Raw genomic sequence first — 16,806 nt, 5'->3', positions numbered from 1 at the left:
TACCACTTGAGCCACAGCGCCACTTCCGGCTTTTTTCTTTTTGCTTATGTGGTGCTGAGGAATCGAACCCAGGGCCTTGAGCATGCAAGGCAAGCGCTCTACCACTGAGCCACCTTCCCAGCCCCAGGAAGTGTTTTTTGTTTTGTTTTTGTTTTTGCCAATCCCAGGGCTTGAACTCAGGATCTGGGCACTGTCTCTGGGCTTCTTTGGTTCAAGGCTAGCACTCTACCACTTGAGTCACAGCGCCACATCTGGCTTTTTGTGTTTATTTGGTACTGAGGAATCGAACCCAGGGCTTCATGCATGCTAGGCAAGTACTCTACCACTAGGTCACCTTCCCAGCCCAGCAGGAAGTATATGGATTGGGGTGGGGTGGGGGGCATTGATGGTAATAGTTCTCCTTTAAGGAGTGAAGTACAAATAGCCTGGTGTGGGATTGGTGGGACAGGAATGATTTTGGGGGGGAGGAGTGGGATGTCTTGGTCTTTTTGAACTCTGCATCTGGGCACTGTCCCTGAGCTCTTCAGCCCAAGGCGAGCGCTCTCCCAATTGAACCACAGTCACTTCCTGTTTTCTGGTGGCTTATTGGAGATGAGTCTCATGGACTTTCCTTGCCCAGCTGGCTTTGAACTGCAATCCCAGATCTCAGCCTCCTGAGTAGCTAGTAGTACAGGCATGAGCCACTGGTGCCCAGCCTGACTTGGTCTTCTTGAAGCCCAAAAATGAGGGATTCTGAACCTGAGACCCAGAGCTCAAACCCTGGTTATGCAACTTCTTTCTTGCTCCACATATCCTCTCCCAATCTCCATCAGCCCCAACCTCCCTGGACGAAGAAGATGGAGCTGACTGGCCTGCCTTTAATAGTATTGGAACCTGGCATCTTGGACCGCCGTCAGATGTATCTGACTACTTCTGCCAAGGATTTCCGCTACTATTCAAAGTGAGACATTGTCCCCGCTCTGTGCTGGGCCCTGCAGCTAGAAGCCCAGCCTGCTTTTCTCATTCAGTTCTATCAACTCTTGCTCACACAAGAACCAATGGTAGAACACTTACGTAGCAAGCTCAAGACCCTCAATTCAAACCCTGGTACTTCCAAACAAAAAGAACCAAAGTTTAAAACCCAACCCCTGGGCTGGGAAGGTGGCTCAGTGGTAGAGCACTTGCCTTGCATGCTTGAGGCCCTGGGTTCGATTCTTTAGCACCACATAAGAAAAAAACCGGAAGTGGCGCTGTAGCTCAAGTGGTAGAGCGCTAGCCTTGAGCTGAAGAGCTGAGGGACAGTGCCCAGGCCAGAGTTCAGGCCCCACGACCAGACCCCAAAACAACAACAACAACAAGAAAAAACCCAACCCCTACCTCTTTCAGCACCTATATGTCCTTAATATCAACTCTCAGGTCTGTGGAAAGGATGCCGAGTCTGTAGAGCCCAAGAAAGTAGTCTGGATTTGAGGGCACTGCCCTGGGAGTTTAGGATAGAACCTCTTTCTGTGTAACCCCCAAGTTACTTCTTCCCAAAGGTACAAAGCTGTAGTTTCACGTTAGACTTGTTACCTGGAAGTAGTTGAGGACCCAGATAGCCATGCTTCATCTCTCCTTCCTCAGGGGTCCCGGGTCTCTATAAATGTGTCCTGGCCTCAAAATACAGACATTGGGCAGTGCAGTCTCTTACGATCACTGGTCCAAACCTTAGCCTCCTCCTCCCTCTCTCCCTCCTTCCTCTCCCTCACAGGAAGGAGCGGTCCAAATATGCCATTAAAAATCTGCTGACCAACTCACAGAAGATTCTGGGCTGGAGCCAAAGCCAGGAGAGCTTGCCCGAACCATCGGGGGTCCATGTAGACTGTACAGTCCCGCTGCCGTCTTCAGTGCCCTACCGGGAGCTCAGGTCACTGAGTCAGGAGTCCTACAAGCCCCCGCTGCACCCACTCGTCTCATCTGACCGCTTCTGCCCCGTGGAGACGCCCTGGACCCTGCACCGGAAGCCACTGCCCAGCATCTACAGCGTGCCAAAAGCTTACCGCACCGAGAGCTCCCGCTATGGGAGCTGGAGGGCGGAGCTAGTCTGAACCTGCCGGCAGCCCCGCCCCCGGGAAGCCCATGACCACGCCCACCTCGGGGCGGAACAGCCACTACGACACGCCCACCGCGTCTATGGCTGGCTCCTGGCCCAGCTAAAGGGAAACCGAATCTAGGATCCTTGAAGCCACTGGAACCCAGAACCCGCAGCCCGCTGGCGGGACACGCCTCCTGCAGGGGAGGGGTCCGGGTTTGCCCTCATCAACCTCCGTTTAAAATTGCTTAAAAGATGCCCATTTCTGGGGCCAGCTCCGAGCATCCTGACCTGGGAGGGCTGGGGCAGAGGACGTTTCGGTTGGGTCTCTGGTTGGGGGGGGCATCTGCGTGCCCACCGGCCCGCTCATCCAGCACCAGAGTTTGGAGACACTCTTGGACAGGCCAGGGCCCAACATGGGACCCAGCACCCCACTCCTGTGCTCTACCAGTCTGGCATCTGAGCTGTCTGGGAGGTCACCCCACTGCGGTGTCAAGGCGCTGCTGAGAGGGGGCGGGGCCTCCCCCTCCCCCACCCTGCTTGCAGGCGCCTCCCTGACCTTGCCCGACTCTTCGCCCCCAGGGGGATTAGTGTCCAGGTTACCCCAGCTTGCTGCGGCTGCAGGGTGGCCTTGCCGCCCCCACAGCCCACAGGTATAAAGTCAGGTAGATAGGGCAGGGCTAGCATCGAGAACGAAGATGCTCCAGGTAAGACTGTAGGGCCCCTGTCCACGTACACCAAGGCCATGACTAGCTCCAGAGGGACAGCATGGGGGCTTGCATGTAGAGACCTTTCTGGCATGGTGTAACAGCCCAGGCTTCCTGCAGGAGGGCAGCAGGTGGCCAGAGCCGAGGGTGGGTATCTTCACACCAGCTGTGAGGGGCCCCCTCCCCACTGAAGGCCGGGTTGGTGGGTGTGCTTGGGCTCAGGCGGAGGCTGCAGGCTGGAGCTGAGCCACTGGCTCTGCCCCAGGGACTGCTGCTGTGTCTGCTGCTGAGTGTAAGTGGGGCGAGGGCCTCTAGGGGGCCACTGCGGCCATTGTGCCGGCCCATCAACGCCACCCTGGCTGCCGAGAACGATGCCTGCCCTGTCTGCATCACCTTCACCACCAGCATCTGCGCCGGCTACTGCCCCAGCATGGTGAGCTGCCAGTCACTTCAGCACCAGATTGGCACAGGCAGGGGTGGTGGTGGGGTGGAGGGGGCCTTGGCACTCTGGGCAGGGGCCTAGGGCGATTGCTGGCTGTGTGGGCTGGAAGCTGTCCAGAGTTCTATGGACATGAGGAGGCTGGTTCCTGGGATGGTGGGAGACTGGATCCCCAGTAAGGCCCACCATTCCCCTGCCTCTTCTTCCAGGTGCGAGTGCTACCCGCAGCCCTGCCCCCTGTGCCTCAGCCTGTGTGTACCTACCGAGAGCTGCGCTTTGCCTCCATCCGGCTTCCTGGCTGCCCGCCTGGAGTGGACCCCATGGTCCACTTCCCTGTGGCTCTGAGCTGCCACTGCGGGCCCTGCCGCCTCAGCAGCTCTGACTGTGGGGGCCCCAGGACCCAACCCCTGACCTGTGACCTTCCCCAGCTCCCAAGCCTCCTCTTCCTCTGACACCCCTCATGAGCACCTACAGGTGCCTCAACCCTCCTCTCCGAATAAAGGCTTCTCCATCTGCTCTGGCTGTCCTTTGGGTCCAGGGACACCCCCATGCACGAGGGGTCCACAGACACCCCACATACACCCTAAGTCCAGGAATACCACCCACACCAGGAATCCAGGGACACTATACACACACACACACATGCACCAGGGGTCTAGGGATACTTCCACCAGGCTTCAAAGGACATCCCCCCACATACTAGTTTTGCAGGGACCCCCTACACATACCAGGAGTGTAGGGACAACTATGCCCACACCAGGGGATCCAGGGGACTCCCCCCTCCCCACATACACTAGAGGTTCAGTTTCAATGGCCATCCTTGGGTTAAGTGAGACGCTTCCATACCAGGGGTCCAGTTTCAAAACCATTTTATACAAAGTCACAGTGTTAGAACTCATAGAAAACAGGGTAGGGTGGAGGTGGCGTGGTGTCCAGCTCAGGAGGTATCCATGGTTTCACCCTCTGTGGAGAGAAGGGAGGTCATTGGGTAAGGCTGGTCCAGAGGGTGGGGCCAAGCACTTCGACATGGAGGGGGGGCACTCACTGAGCTCGTTGAAGAGGAAGGCATCCTGGTACTCCTTCATGTACTGTGTGGAGCGGGATTCATCCAGAAAGAGTGAGTAGACCCGCTTGATGTCATCCACCTGCACCTCGGTGCCCTGGTGGGGGGACAGGCGAGTCCTCAGAGCGAACCCCAGGTGCAGACCCCAGCTCCTGCCACCTCCCACCCCAGGTGGGGGAGGCGACTGTGGCCACATCTAGGTTCCTATCTCACCTCGGTGTTTCCTCACCTATATAAGGAATGAGGAGCACCCCACGCAGACCTTGAGGCCCCTTTACCCTCAAGCTGCCCGCCTCGTGCCACCCCACTCCTCCCCCCCTCCCCCTCGGGCTGGCTTGGTGGGCTGACCTTGCGTTTCCGGCACACCAGGCTGGCAGCTGTGATCAGCTGGATGGCATAGCGCAGGGATGTCTCCAGCCCGATGCGGGTCAGCACTGTGTAGGCGTCCTCGCTCATCTCTACATCTTCCTCTTCACACCTGTGGGCGGTGAAGGGGGGCGCTCAGCCAAAGCACCTCTGACCACAGCAGCTGTAGCTGCAGGCCCTCCCTGTCCCCCACCCCACCCCTGGTGTGGGAGACCACCTGCCTTTCATAACCACAGGATGCTGAGGCTAGAGGAGCCACTGGGGCACAGGCCAGGGCAGATCCCCAGACCTGGGCCTACTGATGTCCCCCTCTCCTCACCATCTGAGGTTCTGGGCTCACTGGGGTCAGTGGTTCCAACCTTCCCTGCTCCTGGTGGGGTAGGTCACCCCTGACCCCACTTGTCAGTTGGGGGGACCCCAGCCCCCCTCGGCATACAGCCTCAGCCTGCCCGCACCGGATGCGGAGGATCTGCTTTGTGTCCTTCTCGCTGTAGGGAGATGTAGAGACGATGAGTAGCCGGTCCAGAAGGTCAATGGGAATGCCGTGGGGGCTCTTGTAGCTGGTGCCCCGGATGCTGGGGAACAGAGGTGTGCAGGGCTGATCAGGGCAATGGCCCCAGAATGTAGCTCTGCATTCCCAGCATTACCGCAGCCCACTCAAGCTTCAGCTCCCACCCACATCACCTCTGGGTCGCCTCCCCAGTGCCCCAGGCCCTGAAGGTATCAGGGCTAGTGTCAGCTAGGTGGTTTTTTTTTTTTTTTTTTACTGGCTCAAGGTCCCACCCCCAGCGGTACACCAAGTACCTGTCCTGTTCTCTGCCTGCCCCTAAGCAAGCCCAGGCCTGGCTCAGGGAGCCATCATCTCTGCTGCATTCCACTCACCAGGAACACTCAATATAGCAAATATGGAGGAAACAGGCATAGGTTCCTGCAGGCCTGCCTCAGACAACTAATCCATCACCCTGGTTCCTATGGCAACAGCTTGCTTCACAGAGACTCCTTACTGACCCCACTCTGAACAGGGGCCAGTGGCCCTGCAGTTCATGCCTGGAGGAAACATCTTATGCTATAATTTCTAGCTCAGCCTTTCTGCTTAGGGACACAAGACAGTTTTTTTTTGTTTTTTGTTTTGGTCTGGTCGTGGGGCCTGAATTCTGGGCCTGGGCGCTGTCCTTCAGCTCAAGGCTAGCGCTCTACCACTTGAGCCACAGCGCCACATTTGGTTTTTTTCTTTTTTTCTTATGTGGTGCTGAGGAATCGAACCCACAGCCTCATGCATGCAACAAGGCAAGCGTTCTACCACGGGGCCACCTTCCCAGCCCAAAAGACAGTTTTTTTGGTTTGTTTTTGGTTGGTTGTAGGGCTTGAACTCAGAGCCTGGGGACCATCACTGAGCTTATTAGAGATAAGAGTCTCATGGAGGGCTGGGAAGGTGGCTCAGTGGTAGAGTGCTTGCCTTGCATGCCTGAGGCCCTGGGTTCAATTCCTCAGCACCACATAAACAGAAAAAGCCAGAAGTGGCGCTGTGGCTCAAGCGGTAGAGTGCTCACCTTGAGCTGAAGAGCTGAGGGACAGGGCCCAGGCCCAGAGTTCAGGTCCAAAAAAAAAAAAAAGTCTCATGGACTTTTCTCCCCAGGCTGGCTTTGAACCATGATCCTCAAGCTCTCAGCCTCCTGAGTAGCTAGGATTACAGGCGTGAGCCACCAGGGGAAAAAAAAGCACAAAAAAGTGATATAGATAGCACTAAATTGAGCAGGAAAGTAACTCTTGTGCACAGGCAGGAGCTGAGCATGCAGGCAGGGCGGGGCCCAGTTAACCTGAGCTAGGAATTTAGACCTTGAGGAATTTCAACATCTGCATCATCCATGTCTGTGAGCAAAAGTAAAAAATGTCCAAGCTCACACCTGTAATCCTAGCTACTCAGGAGGCTGAGATCTGATGATCGCAGTTCGAAGTCAGCCCGGTCAGAAAAGTCCATGAGACTCTTATCTCCAATAAACTACACAGAAAAACCCAGAAGTGGTGCTGTGGCTCAAGTGGTAGAGCGCTAGCCTTAAGCACAACGAGGCTTAGGGATAGAGTTCAAGCTCCATGACCAGAAAAAAAAAAGTCCAAATACTGATCTAGGATTATAAATGAATGGCATAGGGCAGGCAGATGATAACATGCAGTCTCACACTGCAGACTTAGGAGGTAAGCTGGGCAGTGCCCACACCCTGGTCTGCAGCTGCTACAGTTCTGCCAATGGCTAGACACAAGCCCTCAGGCATCGCTGGCCTGTACAATGGGGTTGGGTAACTCTCTGTCTTATACATTTTGGGGGGGAAGGTCGCAGTGCTGGGGATTGGATCCAGGACCTTACCTATTTGAGCACATACTGTAGCACTGAGCTACATTTTTACCCCTTTGCCTTTAGCTCTCAATCTTCCTGCCTCAGCTTCCTAAGTGCTGGATTACAGATGTGAACTACCATACCTGGCAGAGGAATCCATGCTTTACCTAAACACAGTACCCTTTATGTCTGAGGAATCTTTCCACGGCATCTTTAGGCCATCTGATGATTATGCTGAACACCTTATTGTGCTTCTCTCAAAATTAAAAGAGCAGGGCTGGAAAGGTGGCTCAGTGGTAGAGTGCTTGCCTTGCATGCATGAGGCTCTGGGTTCGATTCTTCAGCACCACATAAGCAGAAAAAGCTGGAAGTGGTGCTTTGGCTCAAGTGGTAGAGGGCTAACCTTAAGCTGAAGAGCTGAAGGGCAGTGCCCAGGCCCAGAGTTCAGGCCCACAATCGACCAAAAAATAAATAAAAGAGCATTCTTGCACAGCCTAGAATGTCTTAGCACAGCTTGGGATCTGCAGTCCACATGATGGAGGACAAGGAGCTTTGCTGGGGGCACAGCTGCCTGCCCGCCTGCCAGAGCCCCTGCAGTACTGAGAGTCCGTCCCACCCTGCTGTCCCGAGCACCCCTCCCCCCGCCGGCCCTCACCGTGTGATGCCGCGGTTGGTAGCCATGATGAGGACAGGCGCCATGTCACTCTCCAGGGCCCGGTTGAGGAAGGAGAAGCTCTCGATGTCCAGCATGTGAACCTCATCGATGAAGAGCACCTGGGAGCCATTGGGACACATGCCACACTCACCCCTGCCCCTCCCTCCCCTGCTTCCTCCTCCCCCAGCCACCTACTCCAGACACTCACCCCAGGGATGATCTCCGCCTTGCCCTCTTCACGCCACTCAGCCACCTTGGCATTGATCTGCTCCCGGACCTCTGACTTGATCTCCCCTGTGTCACCTGCAGGGTTGGTGGCATTGCGGGATTCAGCAGTCGAGGGTCAGAGAAAAGGCAAAGACACTAAGACCAGGGAGCAAAGCAACAGGAGGGCTGGGGAACCTGAAAAGGCCCCAGAGAAGAGGAACAGAGGCAGGACGCTACCCCGACTGTCACCTGAGAGGAGGGAGGAACCTATCTCAAGAGATCAGGGAGAGAAAAGGCCCAGGGGTGGGAACACCAAGCTAGAGGGAGGAGCAGGCAGACGCCCGGCACGGCACGGCAGCCTCACCTGAGAAGAGAGCCAGGAAGCCCTGGGTGCGTGAGTTGATGACGTCGATCTCATGCAGGGACACCGTGTGCACCACCTCCTTGCGTTTCTGGAGCTCTCCATCTGGGCACTGCACGAACTTGGTCTGCAGGGCCAGGGGTGGAGAGTGAGGGCAGAGAAGGGCTGAAGGGGCCCGGTGCAAGAGTTCTGCCCGGGGGCTCTAGGAGCTGCTTGGAATGGAGCTAAGAGGCTAAGTGGGGGTCCTATGGGTCCCCAGAACATGGACTGAGCCAAGAAACCATAGTCTGCAAGGATAATGTAGAATTACAGTACCAGGTTTGGGGGTGGGGTAGGGTCCCCAGCTGTCCCAGGGCTGCAAGGAAGAGCCAGGGGCACCATGGAAACACAGATGTGAGACGACAGAAGGACCCCAGACCCCATGGGCTCGGCGAGAGGGAAACATCTCCTGGGGCTAAGGGGACCCCAAGCCCTGTACATACCTGGGAGCCCATGGCATCGTAGTCACGAGCCCGAGTAAAGGAGCGCCCCAACTTGGAGATCTTGCCAGTGGCCTTGTCGATGGTGATCACATCCCTGTTCAGGGAGGGAGGGCACATGAGGAAAGGAGGGGTCCTGACTGCCCCCCCCCGCCCACCTGGTGCCCAGTTGCTCACCCGGCCTGCACCTTGTCCTTGGTCAGGGACTCGATCATCTTTGTGCCCAGGTCGTAGATGGTCTCCATCTCTGTGGTCTTGAGGGTCAGCTTGCCCACCTTGGAGCCCTGGGAGAATGACACGGTAGGGAAGGGACTCAGAGAGCCCCAGTGTCATCCTGAAGCTCCCCAGTAAGCCTCCAGCCCTGTGTCAGCCTGTTTGGAAATGCTGGGGGAAAGCGGTATCCACAACTCCACCTGGGGTGGCTTGGTGGGGGCACATGCGCAGATGCTCCCAGGGTCTTCTGAATGGCAATCACAGCCCACTAAAGCTGTTTACCCACAGTAAACACATGCATCCCAACTGAGTCAGCTAAAACAGGAACACAGGGGCCTCACAAAATGGCTTGGGAGGGGCATTCCTTTTGTATATCCAAATAAAAGGTGCTTTGTTTATATTTTTGAGATTGATGCCTTGCTTTGCTATCCACCCCCCCAGACTACTCTTAGAAGACAGTGAGCAAGCTGGTTGCCAGTGGCTCACACCTGTAATCCTAGCTACTCAGAAGGCTGAGATCTGGGCTGGGAAGGTGGCTCAGTGGTAGAGTGTTTGCCTTGTATGCATGAGGCCCTAGGTTCGATTCCTCAGCACCACATAAGCAGAGAAAACCAGAAGTGGCGCTGTGGCTCAAGTGGTAGAGCGCTAGCCTGAAGGTGAAGAGCTCAAGGAAAGCACCCCAGTCTGAGTTCTGGCCCCATGACTGGCAAAAAAAAAAAAAAAAGAAGAAGAAGAAGTAGAGTGTTAGCCTTGAGCAAAAGAAGCTCAGGGACAGTGCCCAGGCCCTGAGTTCAAGCCCCAGGACTGGTTTAAAAAAAAAAATTAAAGCCGGGCGCTGGTGGCTCATGCCTGTAATCCTAGCTACTCAGGAGGCTGAGATCTGAGGATCGCAGTTCCAAGCCAGCCCGGGCAGGAGAGACCGTGAGACTCCTATCTCCAATAAACCACCAGAAAACCGGAAGTGGTGCTGTAGCTCAAGTGGTAGAGCGCTCGCCTTGAGCTGAGGAGCTGAGGGACAGCGCCCAGGCCCAGAGTTCAAGCCCCACGACCAACAACAACAAAAAAAAAGAGGCTGAGATCTGAGGCTAGAGTTTCAAAGCCAGCTAGGGCACAACATCCATGAGACTCGCATCTCTATAATCAATCACAAAAAAAAGCCAGAAGCAGAGCTGTGGCTCAAGAGGTAGAGGGCTAGCCTTAAGCAAAAAGAAGCTCAGAGGGCTGGGAAGGTGGCTCAGTGGTAGAGCGCTTGCCTTGCATGCATGAGGCCCTGGGTTGGATTCAGCACCACATAAGCAAAAAGAAAAAAGCCGGAAGTGGCGCTGTGGCTCAAGTGGTAGAGCACTAGCCTTGAGCTGAAGAGCTGAGGGACAGTGCCCAGGCCCAGAGTTCAGGCCCCACGACTGGACCCAAAAAAAAAAACAAACAAAAATAAACAAAGCAGCTCAGGGACCTGAGCACCCAGGCCCTGAGTTCAATCCCCAGGACAAGTTCTTAGGGTGGCTACGAGGGCATGCATTTTGTTATAATTTATTAGAATACACACTTGCTTTCCAAGTGTTTTATTTCACAATAAAAAGGGTCATAAAACCTTTGGGTGAAAGGGAAGGGAGCGAATCAAACTGCACTGACCACAGCAGCAGCCGTGAGCCCCGGGTTGGTGCCCTGGGCCTCGAGCTGTCTAAATCCCCCAGAACAGGTCTGAAGCCTCACAGGTGGGATGGAGCTGGAAGAAACTTCCAGACCTTCCTCATCACCCACCGTCAGTCCGGGTCTTCATCACTCTGTCCACACAAAGGGTCAACCACAAAGCTGACCCTCCCCTAGACAGGCATGCAAATGGCTGTGATCTGCAGCTGGAACTCCCTCTGGAACGCTGCCCTTGGCCTGGCCAGGTGCAGGTGTACACTCACCGTCCCCGTGGCTGGCCGGTCTATCTGGATCTCTACCACCTCGCCCTCGATGATCTCTGTCTCCTCCCTGGCCAGAGAGAGTGGAGGGTCAGCCCCACCCCCTGCCGCTCCTATGAGCCCTCAGGGGCTGCTGGCCAGGGTGGTCCCCAGCCCGCCCAGTGCTCACTTGATGCGGACACCGATGGAGCGGCGGAAGGCCTGGGTCAGTGCCTCTGTCTTGCTCATCTCCAGGGAGAAGATCTCACTGCCAGCGATGGCTGTGAATGGGGTGTCAGGGCCCAGCGCCTGAGCCATGCCTAGGGGTATAGGAAGGATGGCAGGTTCTGGTCCCAGGTCCCCAACACCACCTTGCAGTAGGCGGCCATCCCTGCTGCTGCCCTGCCTCTCATCCCGCTAGAGTTAGCCACCCTTTCTGTCCTTGCAAAGTATCATGGCCAGGATTCCCTCCCCAAGACTGGGTGCTGCTTGAAGTCGGGGTGCCAGTCCAACTGAGTTGGTTTTCAGGGTCCAGGCCAAGACTTTTGTTTAACTGAAAACCCAGTCATTAAACTTTGATTTTCACTGCCTGGCCCTCAAGCAGAGGGGAGAGTAACTGGGAAGAAACAGGTTAGAGAAAGCCTCACAGAGAGAGATACTGATGAAGGGTTTTGAAGGATGGATAGGAGTTCAACAAGGAAGATGAAGGAAAAGATTATACATCACTCATGGATTGTAACAGAAATGATTCAATATCCACCTGACTCTTTAGTCCAGAACCCTCATTTTATGAAGGCCACAATGATCCAGGTTAAAATGTTAACAAACAAAAAACAAAAAATAACTCTTTTGGGGCTGGGAAGGTGGCTCAGTGGTAAAGCGCTTGCCTTGTATGCCTGAGGCCCTGGGTTCCATTCCTCAGAACCACATAAGCAAAAAGGAAAAAGCCGGAAGTGGCACTGTGTTTCAAGCGGTAGAGCGCTAGCCTTGAGCTGAAGAGCTGAGGGACAGCGTCCAGGCCCCACGACTGGACCCAAAAAAAAACAACCCAAAAACCAAAAAAAACAACTCTTTCATGTCCTAGGGTCCTCTCTAGCACAGGGAAATCACATGATCAATTTCTGGCCAAAATGAGAAGCAAGTGCATAAATATGTGGGACTTTTAAGTCAGGTACTTCAAGGGAGCAGACTACCAAAGCTATACTCTCACTGCCATTCCTCTGTCTTCCTGCTACCTGGAGTGTGGGTGGGAAGGCTGGAGCTTAGGCAACCTCTTGGAACATAAGGTCATCTTGACATGCAAGTAAAAAAGATGTTGAGGCAGAAAAGTAGTGCACTTTGTGGAACTTCTGAAATGAGCCCTAAATGGGAGATGCCTGTGTTTATCATGGCCATTTCGGGTTGTACATTAAATGGAGCTTGAACAACTCTGATTTACACGGAAGACATTATCTGGCAGTGAGTGATGAGAACCCCAGTTCTGGGAAGCCTCTTACCCATGGCGATGGCTGTTTTCCCGGTGCCCGGCTGACCAGCGATGAGGACTGCCCGCCCTGCAATCTTCCCTTCTCGGATCATCTCCAGCACCACCCCGGCTGCCCGCCGGGCTGCCAGCTGCCCTACCATGCCCTGGGATGCCTGGAGGGTGGAGGGCGAGAGGTCGTGAGGTGACTTCCTCCCACCGCCCCACGGGACAGCTGGCAAATGTAGCCTGGGACTTTGACAAAAGCCAAGACCACTTCGTGTGTATGTGTGTGAGTGTGTGTATGTGTACATATACATATACATATATGTATGTATAGATATATTTTTTCTAGTCTTGGGACTTGAGCTCAGGGCCCGGGCACTGTCATTGAACTTCTTTTGCACAAAGCTAGCACTCTACCACTTGAGCCACAGCGCCACTTCTGGCTTTTTCTGTGTCTGTGGTCCTGAGGAATGGAACCCAGGGCTTCCTGCATGCTAGGCAAGCACTCTACCACTGAGCCACATTCCCATTTAAAAAAAAAAAAAGCCAATGAAAAGCCCACATGTGGCTGTGTTCTGAATATGTCTTCAGAGGATAGAAAGATGGGTTCAGTCCCCATGCTCCCCAGGGCCCTGCTACCCGGGCTGAGGCTCTACCTGTCTCGGCTCCAAGGCATCGTCCAGGCCCAGGCCCCGGATGTGGGAGTGAGCACCTGTTGGGGAGGGCAATGATTATTGGCTGGCTCATGGCGGTGCGTGGCCGAGGGGAGGGGCTTCCCCTGGAAGCCTGGGTTATCTCAGCTGCCAAGCAAGGGCCCCAATCACCACCTCTGAGAGGACACCAGAGCCCATCCAAGGATGCACTGCAAACTGGCCAGCTGCTGAACCACACACCTGGCCTGAGAGAGCTGGGTACACTGCACACCTGCCATCCCAGAGTCCGAGGCAGAAGGACCTCAAGTTCAAAGCTAACTTAGGCTACATAGAAAGGACCTTGTCTCAAGAGGGAGAAAAAAACTGGCCCAACCAAGAACTCGGTGCTATGGCGCTCATGGGTGTGCTGGCCCCCGGGGGGGCGTGGCCAGCCTTGGGTTGTCAGGGCTCAGCTCTGAAGCCTGTTCCTGTTCACTCACCAATTCGCTCAATCCTCGTGACATCACGGACCTCAGGAACTTTGGTCGTGGCCGTCTGGAGGTGCAGGAAGATGTGTTAAGAGGGGTCCTTGTGGTCCCAGCTTTCAGTCCCTGCCCCTCCCAGGACAAACACCTTCTCTCCCCTCAGGTGGACAACACATCAAGTCCCCGTCCCTTGCACCCACCCCAGTTGTCACTCATGGCCGTGTGACTGATGCCACCATACTTTGAGGCCCAGGAACACAAGGACAACATGTCACAGCTGCATTCTAAGGGCCTAGCAGAGAGTCTAGGCCAGGTGCCATATGGCAAACCTTCTCCGATCTCTGTTATGCGTGACGCAGAGCAGGCAGACTGGGCCCGGCCTACCCCTGCTGACATTCCAGCATCCTTTGCTCCACAATGCCTTATACAATCCTCAGGCCAACCTGCTCTCTTCCCCTCACCTCCCACAAAATTAGCTTTCCCCCTCTCCCCTAAGGCCTGGGCACTGTCCCTGAGCCTGTTTGTGCTCAAGGCTAGTGCTCTACCACTGGAGCCATAGCGCCACTTCCTGTTTTTGAGTGGTTAATTGGCAATAAAGTCTCACTGGGATTTTGCTGGGGGCTGGCTTCAAATCATGATCCTCAGGTCTCCTAACTACAATTATAGCTGTGAAGCCACTGAGTCCAGCCTCCCACCAAATTAGATCAAACATCATCCTCTAAAGGAGGCCTGCCCTGACCACAGTCCCTGACAGGCTGGTTCAAGGGACTTGGGGTGGTCAGAGAAATGAAAGGATTTCCTTGGAAAACCAATCTCCCTGTGCAATCTTTCATTCACCAAGTAGACTTTTGTTCTAGGCCCTAATAAATGTGTGTCTCATGAAGGGCATAGCCTTCTGTCACTCTCCTTGGGACCTCATGTTTTGGACTGAAAGGTCAAGCTCATGGGACAGGTATTGATCAAGGCTTCCTGTCTCCAGTTCCCTAAGGAGTAGGCAACAGCATCCCTTCTCTTATGGGGAGGGACACAAGCAAACCACCCTGGGGGCAATTCAAGAGCCCCTAGAGCTCTACAGAAAAACAAGTACTGCTCTTGCTCTTCTTTTCTAGCTCTCTTGCTCTTCTTTTCTAGCTCTCTCTCTGCTCCAGCTCTTTCCTCTCTTTCCCAGCCACGTGGAGTGCAAACCTTGCCTGGTCCCAGCAGGTCTACTGAATAAACCTACCCCTTACCTGAATACCACTTGAGTGCTACTGTTCTTACCCCTCTTTCTGCTCTTTTCTAGCTCTTTCCTCTCTTTCCCAGCTCTCTCTCATTCCCAGGCCTTTCCCAGCCACGTGGAGTGCCACCCTTGCCTGGTCCCAGAAAAACAAGTACTTAGCCAGGTGGGGTGGTTCATGCCTGTAATCCTAGTTATTCAGGAGGATGAGACTGAAAGGATTGCATTTTGAGGCCAGCATGAGTAAAAAGTTCACCAGGAAACACCCCTGCACCCTCCTCCCCTGTTTCCAAGGAGGAAGTTGGTCTGGTGGTATGCACCTGTCATCCTAGCAATAGCAAGAAGCAGGCAAAGAACCAGTGCAACAAAGGGCTGGGCGGGGCACTGGTGGCTCTTGCCTGTAATCCTAGCTGCTCAGGAGGCTGAGATCTGAGGATCATGGGTCAAAGCCAGCCCAGACAGGACAATCCATGAGACGCTTAGCTCTAATAAACCACCAGAAAACCGGAAGTGGCTCAAGTGGTATAGCACTAGCCTTGAGCTAAAGAACTCAGGGACAATGCCCAGGCCCAGAGTTCAAGATCCACGACCAACAAAAAAGGGCTGGAAGCATGACTTAGTAGTAAAGCACCTGCCTAGCTAGCAAACATGAGGCCCTGACTCCAAACCCTAGTACCAAAAAAAAAAAAAAAAGTATATATCATTGCTTATAGTTACTATTCACATCAGCAAAGAGATAGGAACAACCAAATGTCTACAAAGTGGTGAGTGAATAAATGTGGTTTATACAGACATTAGGGCACTATTCAGCCATCAATAAGGAAAAAAGTTCTGATGCCTTGCTACTATGTGAATGAACCAGATCATGCTAAACAAAAACCATCCAAGCTAGGTGCCAGTGGCTCACACCTGTAATCTTAGCTACTCAGGAGGCTGAGATCTGAGGATTGCGGTTTGAAGCCAGCCCCCACCAAAGTCCTGGTGAGACTTTATCTCTAATTAACCACTCAAAAACCAGACGTGGAGCTGTGGCTCAAGTGGCAGAGTGCTAGCCTTGAGCACAAAGAGGCCCAGGAACAACGCCCAGGCCCTGAGTTCAAGCCCCACGACCTATTTTAAAAAAAAAAAGCCCACCCACACAAACACACACATGTTGTATGATTTCATTTATATGAAATGTCCAGACAAAGCAAATCCACAAACATAAGTAGATTAGTGAAGCTAAATATGGCACGTGGACACCTATAATCCCAGAACTTGGGAACCTGATAAAGATCTAGAGTTCCAGGTTAGCCCTGGCTACGAAGGAAGCAAAGCAACAGAAAACTAAACTAAACCAGTGGTGTTTCACACTTGTAATCTATATTAGATCCTCAAGAGGTTAAGATCTGAGGATCATGGTTTGAAGCCGGGTGGGAAGACTGCTTGCTAGACGCTATCACCAAGGCAAGTCTCAAGTGCTCAAATGGTAAAAGGCTGCACGAGAGGGCAAGGCCCCGAGTTCAAGCCCCTCGAGGAACGAGAGCAGGAAAGGGCAAAAGGAGAGGCCACCGTGGTATCCAGTAGAAGGGACCCTAGAGAGACATCTCTGCAATCACTGCTCCTTCAGACCCACGACAGATGGTGTCCAGTTCCCTCCCCCCTCAGACCCAAGAGTCCAGACCCCAGCCTCCTCCCTCAGACCCAGGGATCCAGCCTCCTCCTCACACGCAGGGCTCCAGGCCCATTCTCCTCCTCCTCCCTCAGACCTAAGGGTCCCGACTCCAGCCCTCCGCCCTCAGATCTGATAGTGCGGGCTGATTCCACGCGCCGACACTTACCACGGTTGCCATGATGCTCACCAACCGCCCAGGTCCTAGCGGAACCGGAAATGTGCTTCAGTGGGGCCTTTGGTCCCTCTAGGCTCTCAGGTCGTCCACATTCTCGTTGGTTTCATGAATATGCAAATAGAATCTAGGGGGCGCGGCGGAGTGCCAAGGCCACGCCCACCAGGCCCTGCCTCCAGGCTCCTCCTCCCTCTAACCCCGCCCCCACGTTTGCCGAGACCGATTGCAAAACTCTTGACACTTGTTTCAACAACCACACGTCCTCCACGCTCCCTTTCCTCTTTGCCCCACCCTTTTTTTCCCTCCCCACTTTAGGGCCTCCAGCTTCAAGATTGACAGATCTAAAAAGCAATCCGTTCCTTTCGGCGCAGCCGCAAGCCCCGCCCCCTAGAGCTAGCGTCCGTCGCTCGGGCAGTGC

At 54.3% G+C, this 16,806-nt stretch overlaps 2 protein-coding genes across 2 annotated transcripts; one reads left to right on the top strand and one right to left on the bottom strand.

Moving 5' to 3' along the window:
• Window positions 1-2,748: 2,748 nt before the first annotated feature.
• Window positions 2,749-3,648, top strand: Lhb (luteinizing hormone beta polypeptide). The gene is made up of 3 exons (XM_013027574.1): window positions 2,749-2,757; window positions 2,951-3,190; window positions 3,406-3,648. The coding sequence occupies exons 1-3, from the start codon at window positions 2,749-2,751 to the stop codon at window positions 3,646-3,648; spliced, it is 492 nt and encodes a 163-aa protein (XP_012883028.1).
• Window positions 3,649-4,048: 400 nt separating this feature from the next.
• Ruvbl2 (RuvB-like AAA ATPase 2) lies at window positions 4,049-16,483 on the bottom strand. The gene is made up of 15 exons (XM_013027875.1): window positions 16,383-16,483; window positions 13,362-13,416; window positions 12,886-12,941; window positions 12,258-12,399; window positions 10,952-11,081; window positions 10,786-10,852; window positions 8,837-8,943; window positions 8,663-8,756; window positions 8,184-8,307; window positions 7,821-7,915; window positions 7,613-7,731; window positions 5,081-5,200; window positions 4,608-4,737; window positions 4,242-4,356; window positions 4,049-4,159 (listed from the first exon to the last, which is right to left on the bottom strand). The coding sequence occupies exons 1-15, from the start codon at window positions 16,392-16,394 to the stop codon at window positions 4,134-4,136; spliced, it is 1,392 nt and encodes a 463-aa protein (XP_012883329.1). The 5' UTR covers window positions 16,395-16,483; the 3' UTR covers window positions 4,049-4,133.
• Between the last annotated feature and the right edge of the window lie 323 nt (window positions 16,484-16,806).

This window comes from Dipodomys ordii, unplaced genomic scaffold (genome assembly GCF_000151885.1).
Source record: "Dipodomys ordii isolate 6190 unplaced genomic scaffold, Dord_2.0 Scaffold105, whole genome shotgun sequence".
Taxonomy (NCBI): domain Eukaryota; kingdom Metazoa; phylum Chordata; class Mammalia; order Rodentia; family Heteromyidae; genus Dipodomys; species Dipodomys ordii.
This window is presented reverse-complemented; position numbering and strand designations above follow the sequence as displayed.

Excerpts from the sequence above, each read along its gene's own strand:
- Lhb (XM_013027574.1), top strand. Across the intron at positions 3,191-3,405 it reads CCGGCTACTGCCCCAGCATG|GTGCGAGTGCTACCCGCAGC; the intron begins GTGAGCTGCCAG and ends CTCTTCTTCCAG.
- Ruvbl2 (XM_013027875.1), bottom strand. Across the intron at positions 8,757-8,836 it reads AAGGACAAGGTGCAGGCCGG|GGATGTGATCACCATCGACA; the intron begins GTGAGCAACTGG and ends CTCCCTGAACAG. Across the intron at positions 4,357-4,607 it reads TGGTGTGCCGGAAACGCAAG|GGCACCGAGGTGCAGGTGGA; the intron begins GTCAGCCCACCA and ends TCCCCCCACCAG.